This window comes from Chelmon rostratus, chromosome 17 (assembly GCF_017976325.1).
Source record: "Chelmon rostratus isolate fCheRos1 chromosome 17, fCheRos1.pri, whole genome shotgun sequence".
Lineage (NCBI taxonomy): Eukaryota > Metazoa > Chordata > Actinopteri > Chaetodontiformes > Chaetodontidae > Chelmon > Chelmon rostratus.
Window position 1 is genome coordinate 3,485,834 of NC_055674.1, and position 11,335 is coordinate 3,497,168.

The window sequence follows — 11,335 nt, forward strand, 5'->3', positions numbered from 1 at the left end:
GAGGTGGCTCCAGAGGAATGTTTCCAAATCCCAACACGAGGCGCAACATCCCACATTGTTCTCAAAACACGAATCCGTAATTGAAAGCGCAATATGGCTGCTGTTTGGTGAAAACCTTGCATCGCCCCAAATGTCAGCTTTTTAGGATCTAAGAGAAACAGCCCTCTTTTGAACTTGCCTTTTTTTTTTTCCAGTTTTCCACATGGAGTTCTGAAAGGGTTTCACCAGCACCGAGGGCTGTAGCGTTTTCTCAGTGAAAAAAGAAAAATGTAATCACTCCGCTGATGTTCAAAATTTTAGTTACAAGGTTTTCACATGATGACACTGATATCCTCCTTTATAAAGCATTCATGAGAAGCTCTGTGTTGAGCAGCGCTCTGGCTTTACTATTCCCATTAATCGGTACTTTACAATTACATGGGCTGTGAGCGTGTCCCATTTTACTATTTCAGCGACTGTGTGGATTTTTCTCAGTTTTCCTCTGAGCTGCGGCTCGCAGGCCCGCTGACCCACAGCTGAGTGACACAGAGGAGATAGTCATCTGGGATGAGACACCGCTCATCACTCTCACGTCACAGCCCACACACGCTGACAAGCCCCCTCCGACTCGGCGCGGCTCATCGCAAGATGACCAAAACGGACATCTTGCGACCGACGACACAGTTGCCAAGGCAACAGGGAAATAAGTCGTGCGCTAATGTCCCGGCCATTCTCGAATTAAGGACACCTTCACAGGACATAAAGCAAACACGCGCACGCCGAAGCCCAGTGGCAGCAGCTGAGCGGTTTGTGTTAACCTCCACTGCACTCAGCTGCAAATTGTTTAAGAAAGCCCCACCTCAATCAATAAATCACTCAGTCAGTGTGTGTGTGTGTGTGTGTGTGTGTGTGTGTGTTGGGTTCTTACATGTGCACTTGCTTGTGTGTGTGTGCTAAGGTTTGATAAGTGGCTTCAGGGCAGGGTTTTCACAGTGATGACACAGAAAAATGTCTGTGCACATCACATCTAAAGCTCCAGCAGAAGCTACATTGCAGTGACAAAAAAAAGAGAAAAAAGAGCTCTTCATTCTCTCATAATGTGACTGAACAGAATGACCCAGGCGTCTGAAAACTGGTGCCATCAAATTGGGCCTTGGACCAGCGTGATGGTGATGAAACCAGCCCCTGACTGCCAAACATCCCACAGCAGAGGCACAGTGAAGCACAGCGAGACAGGGCTGCCACCGCCGCCGCCACTGCTGCTGCTGCTGCTGCTGCTGCTGGGCGGGTAGGAGGGGCGCCTCGGTGACACAGTGGCACACAAAACACCGCCGCACTTAACAGAATCACAGCAGCCATCATGTGAGGAGACAAGCTGCAACGCTCGGCTCCGCTCTCACGGACCGTCTTGATGGCTGCGTGAGAAATAATAGCAATAACGATGCATATAAATTACAGCCGTTTGATAGTTTTGGCCTTGGCAACGGGACGAAAATTAGCACCGGCGCCTAAGCACATGCATCATTGACACCACGTGTATCAATAATGCATTGAGCTCTGCTGTCGCTTCACTGCTATTTTTAAAGGGGTTGGGTGACAGAAGAGAAATTAAGCAGTATGGAGCTCACGCCGGGCTTGTAGTGGCGAGGTTAACATGTGTGCAACACCGCCCTCGGGGACTGGCACAAGTGTGGCCACAGCGAGCAGCAGGCCGAACCCGGACTGCCCTCATATCTGCGATCACTCAAAGCGCCGCCACCATAAGAGAGCAGCCGCAAAATCATTCCATGTGCATCATAGCGATTAGGTCCGATAGCCACGTCGCCGTCGAGGCCATTAAACAGAAATACAGCCACAGAAAATGCACATTAAGAATCGCTTCGCCAACAGGTGTTCCTCTCACATACAGCTGAGCCAGGGCATAACAATAACAACAAATGGCACAGAATGGGAACGTTAAGCTATATTAGCTAGCTGAAGACGTGAGGTTGGCAAACGCCGCCGCCAGACTCGACCCTTGACCCCCGACTTGTTGTGGAGGATCGACAAAGAGCTAAAAGAGGCTGAGGATGTTGTGCTGAACAGACCTATTCATCAGCTGGGTTTATCCCAATGTGCAAAGAGAGAGAGAGAGAGAGAGAGAGAGAGAGAGCTGCTTAAGCAAAAAAAAGAAAAGAAAAGAAAAATCCTGTTTTTACTTTAAGTGTCAGTGAGAGGATCATAAAAGTAGCCTGAAGCAGAGGGAGACAGACAGAGCTGGTTTGAACTGGGGATTTAAAATGGAGGTCTGACCGCCCCTCCTCCCTCTTTCCCTCCTTACACAACCTATCCAGCGTAAGCCCACCTGAACACGCACACACACACGCACACACACACACACACAAACTGAGCAGTATTGCATCAACAATGGTGTAACCTCTCTTGCCGTAAACAGCGCACCGCTTCACATGTCCTGATTTCTTTGCCTTATACAACAGTACAACAGGCATTTTATAATCCAGAGCTGCACACACACACACACACACACACACACGCACACACCAACATTCTGGTGTTTTTCACCTATTCCCTGAATGGGTGAACGAGCGGGTCCCTTCCTGCACGGTAAACACAGCATTTCCATTAGAGTGTTGGGAGTGTGTTCAGTGCTCTGTGACTCAGACACTGCAGCACTGTGACTTTGTGTCTCCAGCTCAGCCGCTGCTCTCTCTAACACAGAGCCTCAATAACATGGCCTCTGGTTTGCGCCACTTCACAGGAGCTATAGGGGCTACACAATGCTTTCCAAAGTGACGGGCTACTACAGGCGATAGGCAGGGCACGCAGCATCTGAGGAATTGGGGGGTAGCTTTTGTAACAGTCCTTGCTTTCAGCCACTGATGTACACAAAACTGACACACATACACACACCACACTCGTACCCACAAGCATGCCCACATGATAATTTCTCCGTTATTTGCACACAGAGGCAAAATGAATATGTAAATAACTTGTGAGGGGAATATGGATCCCTTGTGCTAGAAAAGGAATATGTTAATGACTGATGCAGGGTATGAGTGTTAATCACAAGTGTAGGGTGCATGAATGCATTTAGCAATGGTGTGGGCCCTTTGTAAATTAAATGCATAGGGGAGAGTGGCATGTAAATTGCACGATTCACTGACAGAGAGTCAGTAGTGTAAGAAATATAGTTGCTGGTGTAAACAAATCAAACACGTTAACGAGGAAACGAGGAGAGAATCTTAAAGACGGAGGCGCGTGCACACTTGGAAGAGATTCTATACCGTCTGCTCCTGTCTGTTTAGCATTCGAAACCCAAATCAAGACGCTGTGATAAGGGCTGTCGCAGCGGCAACAGTTGCCAGGGAAACCTGATGGCAGGATGCTGAGGGTTGGGGGGAGAGGAGGAGGGGGGCGCTTTATGCGAGGACATGGGTACAATGCTCAGGTTGATTTGCTACCATTGAAGGAACACTAGCCGGCTCGTCGAGATATGGCACCTAAAAGGAACATGACTGACAAGGGGCAGCGGGGTGCCTACGAGGCGCCGACGGTGACGCCGTTTGGCGCATTTGTCTGAGTGTGTAGTCATGGCAACGAGGTGTTGACATAGCGCAATCGCACTCTGAACACTGTGATTGCGATGACATTCAGGAAAGCACAGAGCAAGTGTGAGTGAGCTTGTAAACCAGAGCAGGGCCTTTCCTGTCCCCCTGTGCAGAAAAAAAGGACCCAGTGCTGACCATTTCACATTCGCTACGTCTCATCTCAAGCAGAGCCAAAGGGATACAAACAGTGATACTACAATTAAAGTTGATTAGAACAAAAAAGAAAAGAAAACAAACAAAACAAAAAAAAGTAGCCACCAAATTTCACAGACTTCAACTGCCATTTTATGTGCCAGGTTTTTTTAATTTTCAAAGTGACCTCTGCTAACAGAACATCTCTCATAATTATAACCAGTGTAATTAGCTAATTATAATAACAATAACAATATTACAATAAAGATAACACTTGATTTAAAAAAACTGAAAATAATCAAACTAGATAAAAACCCAAAATGAAAAACACTTATCATAATAATTTTGTTTTTTAAAAGAGATCTATAAGGTTCTATATTTTTTCACTTAATTGTCCTTTTCTTTAGAAAAAAATTCACCCACCACTGTATACTGTACTGTATGTTACCTTCTCCTCCACTGAACGAGCTTTGCTTACCTTTAAAAATGCTCGGCAGTGCCTGTCGTCCATTTAGCTCCCTGCTGCCATTAAATCCACTCATACACGATAACACTGAGATACAGTTGTGAAATAATCCCCTGCAAAGGAGCAGTCTTCATCAAAGGTTCATGTCCTGTCTTTAATGCGTGATAACATGAGGGGTCCTGACTGCTTGAGACATCAGAGCAGACGAGTCAGTGAGGGCCGGACTGAGGAAGCCATTTTGAGGGCCGGGTTATTTCCTGCTGATGCATGTGGAGTTCACTTAGTGGCACGCCGAGTCCGTCCCACTGCCGCTCAGTCCAACAGGATCAGTCAGAAAACAACTCCAGTGTCATATACAAATGAAAGAAAAATGTACTTCTCAGCTATCTGTAGGCACAAGTAGTAATAATAATAGTCGCGTGAATGATAATAATGATAACGTAATAACAATATTATGTCATATCAACATTGTGATTGATCTTAATGTTGAGCAAATCTAGAATTGGTGTTAAGAGAGCCTGCTAAACCAGCATGTGCACAGTAAAATATTGTGACATATTGTTCATTGTTTAACGTGTTAACCACTAAATGAACGCTATGACAAATAAAGCTAAAACTTGTTATCATTACTACCACTCTGATCATTATTATTAATACTGTAGCTATACTGCGTACCGAATGGCGAAGAGCTGGAGCCGTGTTTCATATTTTCGCAGTAGAGCGTAAAGATCTCCTTCCTCCAATGACCCTGTTGATGTGAATGCGACAGGAGAGGGAAACACTTTGTGTGGCTACAAAAAGAGTCAAGACCAAAATAAATTCACTCAAACACTTTGCCAGGTTTTTGTTTTAGCTCCCTCTCGACGGACGCCGCTCTCCCACGTGTCCTCCTGCAGCACAGTCGGGGCGGCCATCTTGCTCCGGGTTCGGAAAAAGTCGTAAGGGAGGGCCACTACAACAGCTGCGCGTCTTTTTTATTTTTTATATATTCTTCAGACGTTGTAGTTTTTCAGTCAGAAGCTCGATAAAGATTCTTTATAATTTATTTCTTTGAATGAAAATATATTTACGGTATATATAATATGTACTTTCAGTCTCTCTCATTGTCCTTTACGGCACGGGATCGTTCTCCTCCCATGACAAACCGATCTGTTTCTCTCCTCCTTCAGAGAAGACAGTAGCCAGTCAGGTGTAAACGGGGGAAAAGTGAGAAAGTGAGAGCGAAACCACTCTGAAAAAACAATCGCTGCTGTTCTGTCTCCTACAAAGTGCGAGTCTGGTTCGTGTGTCCTGGACAGAATCGCTGCGCTGCCTGAATTCTGCTTTCTCTGTTTTGTTTTAGTGCTTCCTGGAAACCTGGGACCGTACCGCGCACCCAAACCATTGTTTGGTATTCAGCGCCTCTGCCAAACACTAATCTGACAACATGTTCAATGGCCAATATTATGTCTCCCTCCAAATATATACACTGAATGTGTCTGGAAATATACTGAGCGATCTGTATAAAACCTAGAGAGGCTCACTGCACATGTGTATTATTCGCAGCTCTCCACCGTGATTGTGGATGCAAATGTAAAGAGTTGGCGTGATCTTGGACTTTGGCAGACTACAGCAGGGCGCACAGGTAACTGAATGATTCTGATGTTGGTGGTTTACACCGTATATGTTTGTGTCTGATTTAGTTTAAAAGTAAGCGCAGATGCTGTTGGTGGGACTAGTGCTGAGCAGACATTGTACTCTGTCTCCTCTCATCTTCCTATCTGCTTCTCTCTGTCAACAGATTGACAACACAAAGCAGCGACTACGTGAAATATAATCTTTTCTGGAATCTGTCCATGAGGACAGTGGGCTACAATCAGTCTCATATACTCGGTCTCGCAGGCTCTTTCCGTCTCACTGTCTCTATCCAGCATCTCGTCTCTCTTGCTTCTACTCTCACTTTTACTCAAATTTGAGTCTCTTGCACATTTTCCTTGGACCCGCTCTTAAAAAGCAGGGGCTCATTCTGGCTTTTCCCCATAAGGCCTTTCAATGAACTGTGGAGACCCAACTGGGGCAGGGGCACCGGAGAGGGCAGGGTGCCGCCCGTGGGCGTTCCTCCACTGGTGGAGGTCGGAACCTGGGAACAGGATATGGACGTGTTCTGAGACTGAGAGCAAGGCGAGGGGTTGTTGTTGTTGTTGAGGCCCACACCTGAACCTGTGCCCATGCCCAGGCCCATCATGTTGTTGTTGAAGTGATGAGTTTTGTAGTAGTGGTTCAGGTGGTCCGATCGGGCCAGGTTCGGCAGGTTGACTATCTCTGGGTGGTGCAGCCTGAGGCTCTGGCCCCCTCCTATTCCACTGCTTCCGCCCTGTGTCATGGTGGAGCCTCCTGAGATGCCGCTGCCCCGTCCACTGGCCCCGGCCCCCAGCTCATCCTCCACATTGATGATCTCGATGGCACGTGCAGGACCGTGGTGTTTGTGCAGCTGGTGCTGCTTCCTCAGCTTGTAGAACACCACCAGCATCACTGCTGCCATGAAAGTAATGGCTACGAAGCAGCCGATGATGATCTTGGTGGTCTTCATCACATCATCCAGGCCTGAGAAGCCCGGCTCAGTGATGGGCACAGTGAAGGTGGGTCGGGTGGTCCGAGCAGGGGTGGAGGACCAGCCGGCTGACAGAGATGAGGCCGTGGTAGAAACACCTTCTGGCCACAGGTGGCCCGAGGGAGTGGGGCCAGGGTGAACACGGATGAAGGTCTCATTGGTGGCTACTAATGCAGACTCTTCTTCTCCTGGCGTCTCCACTGTTTCCACGGTGACTGTTGTGAAGTAGGTGTAGTTGACACTGGCATCAGCAGCCGTCACATTCAGGACAGCAGTCGCCGTGGTATTGCCAGCAGCATTGGTTACCATGCAGGTGTACTGGCCCGTGTCTCGCAGAGTGACATTTGTGAAATTGAGCGTGCCATCATGCAGGACGGATATCCGCACCCGGTAAGAGCCGTGGGTCATTAACGTGCCGTTAGGGGTGATCCAGTTGACAGATGTCGTGGAGGTGCTTGTGCGACACTTGAGCTCTGCAGCCATACCCTCAGTGACATTCAGGTCTGTAGGTGGCTCCACAATGACAGGCGCATAGCAAGTGAAGTGGCTCTGGTCAAGCTCTCCAATGTACTTGCCCTTTAAGAACGGGGGAGCATGGCAGCGGGCGCAGCAGGTGGTGTTGCTGGGCACCGTCTCCTTCAGCCACCAACTAAGCCAGAGCACATCACAGTTGCAGATCCAGGGGTTGTGGTTAAGGTGGACCCTCTCCAGCTGGTGAAGAGGTGTGAAGAGGTCATGGGGCAAGGAGTGCAGGGAGTTATGGGAAAGGTTAAGCTCCTCCAGGTTTTTCAGGTCATCGAAGGCGTTACGCTCAATGACGGACACCTGCGAGTGCATGAGCCACAGCTTGCGGAGCGACACCAAGCCCTGGAAGGAACCGGGTCGAATGATTTCCAGCCGGTTTCCCGACAGCTCCAGCTCTTCCAAACGCACGAGGGCCGTCAGTTTGGGAATGTCCTTCAGCCCGCACATGCCCAGGTTCAGGTATCGTAGGTTGATGAGGCCGACAAAGGCTGCGTCAGAGATGAAATCCAGCTTCTTGAGCTCACCCAGGTCCAAGCGCCGTAGCGAGGGCACGCGGTGGAAGGCATAGCCTGGCAGAGTCTCAATGGGGTTGTTGCGCAGCCACAGCTCTCGCAGCTTGCTGAGGTACTCGAAGGCATGTGATGGCACCAGTGTGAGGCGGTTGTCGAAGAGCTCCAGCGTGTTGAGGTTGGGGAGGCCATTGAATGCTCCGACTTCAATCTGGCGGATCTGATTCTTGGAGAGCTGGAGGATCTCAAGGTGCCTCAAGTGCTTGAAAGTGTCTGACTTGATAACCTGGAGGGACAAATAATGACACAGTTACTGAACAGCATGTGGAATCATTAATGTAGATTACAAACAGCTGTCAAAGGGTCTGTTACTGAGATTCATGGGTAATATTTGACAATGGAAGATTTAGAAAAACATGAAAAGTGGACTTTCAATTGTGTTTGTGACAAACTCAGGATCAACTTTGACTATGTGGAATTAAATACATAAGTACAACAAAATATTAATTTGTCTGTAATGTGAAAAGTTTACACTGTATGTGTATCACATACAGTGTAAACTTTCCTTTAAGTACAAGGTACTCTGTTGAAGAATACTAAATGGCATAAAACCTTTAATACGCGTGCAGCTCTAATACAGACATGTCATTTCTTTAATTTAGATGGTTTACAGAAAAAAAACAAAAATGTTAACAGTGATTGATTCAAAGACACACATATGGCTAAACACGTTTAAATAAACTGCAGTGAACATTGCTGCTGTTCACAGGGGACGGTGGACTTTTCAGACAGACTCCCACTGACTGCGACACGAGTGTGTCTCCAAGACTCTGTTTTGGCTGCAAGGGCCACCCTGGCCTCCATGTCACTGATGGACGAAGAGTTACACTGATGCACTGAAAACGGTTGACTTGCTAATGAATGCATACTAAAGTCTGACCATGGTAGCGTGGCGCAACCTGCAAAAAATCCCATTTAATTTGCAGTTCTTATATTAATATAACTATCATGACAAAAAGCAGGTGTTAAACTTTTCATCACATGTCTAAGCTCCATGGTAGACCTCCCGTAAACCCAGTCCTAACCCCGACCTCATTTCAGTGCCTGCTCCAGACACTGAAGAGCTTTTCACACTGTTGTTTAAGTGAGACTCAGGGGACTTTCTACTCACACATTTTAATCCCTTGATAATAAGATGATTATCAGCGTTGGACTATTCACATGAAGTGTCACCACAAATCCACCACAAAGCTATGACAGTAAATTACCACAATTTTGAAGAAATGTTCTGTTTGACACTTTTTTTTTTTTTTTTTTTTTTTTTACAAATGATCAACATGTTTTTCTGCTGAAAGACGTGGTTCTGAAAAACATGGATGTCATAGGTGGGGGACAGCACACCAAGCACCGGCTCGGTCCAGCTGGAGATCAGTTGGCAAGAAGTCAAAGACACACGGCTAGTGAGCGCGACTAAAAGCCCCTAAAATCTCTGATTGTTTGAGATATGTGTGGCCAAAGCCCTCTGTGAAACACACAGAGGCTCCTGGAGTCGGGCCATTGCCTCTTCTGTATGTAGAGCAGGAGTGGGAGGGGAGGTGGGCAAAGAGGGGGGAGAGAGGGAGGGAGGAGTGGGGATGTTAAGAGGGGGTGGGAGCTGTCAAGGCTTTACTCTCAGGGTACTCAGTGAAGGAAAAAATAAGCCAGAGAATCTAGGATGCCTTCAGGTGTTAAAACATTTTTAGATTTTTAATCATTTCAAGTGGGGCTGCAGGATACAACAAACCGAATCGGAATTTGTAGGCTAAAAACGAAACGCAACGAAAATTGTTTTTATTTCCCTAATTTTTCTTTCATGTGAACTGCATCTCTTAAAACCTCACATGCCAAATCATGAGGCACGATGTCCCATTTATGCCCCGTTAACGTCACATAATGGCTAATAAGATGTTTTCTCAGAGGAATAGAGGATATCAGACCGCTCTGTCCAGCCCACAGAACAGCTAGGCATGATAGGAGATGCAGTGGACAATTTTCACAATGTTTAGGACACTCGTTGCTTTTCATTAGGGGAGATAAGATGTCATGGAATGCATTTAAAATCACAAAAGAACAAAGTGCTGTCCGCAACGTGAGCAGGGATCAAATGGCTTCAAATGCTGGTGCAAAGACTAAAATCAACCCACTCTGTTTAGAAATGTAGAGATTCGTGTGCTTTGTATCGATTGTCTGTGGTTAAATGATCTTCCCTTGCAGCTGTAAAGCCACAATACACTGTCAAGGGACTCTAGATAAATTGGTAATGCATACAAAAGGCAGCACGGTGTCATGGAAATATGCCTTGCTTTCAATTCATAAAATATTCCCTCAGTTCAGCAGAGCCTTAAGTGCCTTTTTCTACCATTACTGCCGCTTACGGGTCTGTCTTTTCTCAGAAGTTTCCAAGTGAAAACCAGCATCAATAAGTTAATCCTGATGTCCACAACTGGCAGCACATGCAAATGTTCTGTCTGATCACTAGCAAAATATTTAAGACACGTATGTTAACGTCTCTGTGTGACTTTATTTATGGCACACAAGATTTGTCTCCTCTATCAATAACTATAGCAACGATAACAATAAATCAAATGCATTGCATTAAGATGTATCAATAGACTATGCGCTGAAAAGAAGTGGCGAACAGAGACAACGATGTGTGTAAAGTGATAAAATGTGTGTTTTATCTATGTATTTTATGCTGTGACGTAGTTGTCAATAAAAACACTGACCTCCAGTCACTCATCATGAATAAATCCAGCAGTAGACGTTGAGACAACCATTAAATTACATCACACGCTGCCACTCACTAGGATTTTTTTTTTTTCATTTTTTGTGGGGACCGTAAGATATCATGTTGAGTGTCTCTGTGATATTTATATACAGAACCTTTTATCATGTCATATGATGCATGCATCCTGCATGAAACAACACAAATCAGCACTGACGAGCGACTTCCTGCAGCCAATATTTACCTGTATCGAGTTCTCCTGCAGGTTGAGGTATCGCGTGTTGACTGATATGCTTTCGGGCACCTCCTCCAGGTTTTGCCTGGTGCAGATGACTCGGCTGGCCTGGTTGGAGCAGGTGCAGAGGGAGGGGCAGGAGGAGGCGGCTCCCACCAACTCCGGCCCAGGGAGGAGGAGCCGCAGTAGCAGCTGGGCCAATAGAAAGAGGAAGGGGGAAGGGCCGGGAAGGCAGGTCAGCGTGGCGATGCGCATGGCAACTGGGACATGACCCTGCTCTTTAATCCGAAGGTACAGGTGAGGTGACTCCACGCTGGTGGATTAGCGAGAAAAGGTTTACTTTCCCTTTGGTCCTCCGGTGGCAATTTGTTCTTTCTAATTCTGCATCCTCTGAGATGTTTTTTGTCCTCTGTCGATCTCTGTGTTTCTTCCTCTTGTTTTTTGAACATAGAAATATGCAGATAAACAGATGTTATTCCCTCTTTTTTTCCCCTGTTGTCTGGGGATTTGACTGAGGCTTTTTGTGA

At 46.7% G+C, this 11,335-nt stretch overlaps 1 protein-coding gene across 2 annotated transcripts; it reads right to left on the reverse strand.

Annotated features, from left to right (window-relative positions):
• Nucleotides 1-6,130: 6,130 nt before the first annotated feature.
• On the reverse strand, nt 6,131-11,063 carry lrrc4ba (leucine rich repeat containing 4Ba). Of its 2 annotated transcripts, XM_041957703.1 has the most exons (3): nt 10,818-11,063; nt 6,289-8,095; nt 6,131-6,210 (listed from the first exon to the last, which is right to left on the reverse strand). In XM_041957703.1, exons 1-3 carry the CDS (start codon nt 11,061-11,063, stop codon nt 6,131-6,133), a joined length of 2,133 nt encoding a protein of 710 aa, XP_041813637.1. The 2 variants fall into 2 exon arrangements, with proteins under 2 accessions (XP_041813637.1, XP_041813636.1); XM_041957702.1 differs by having other exon boundaries at nt 6,131-8,095.
• Between the last annotated feature and the right edge of the window lie 272 nt (nt 11,064-11,335).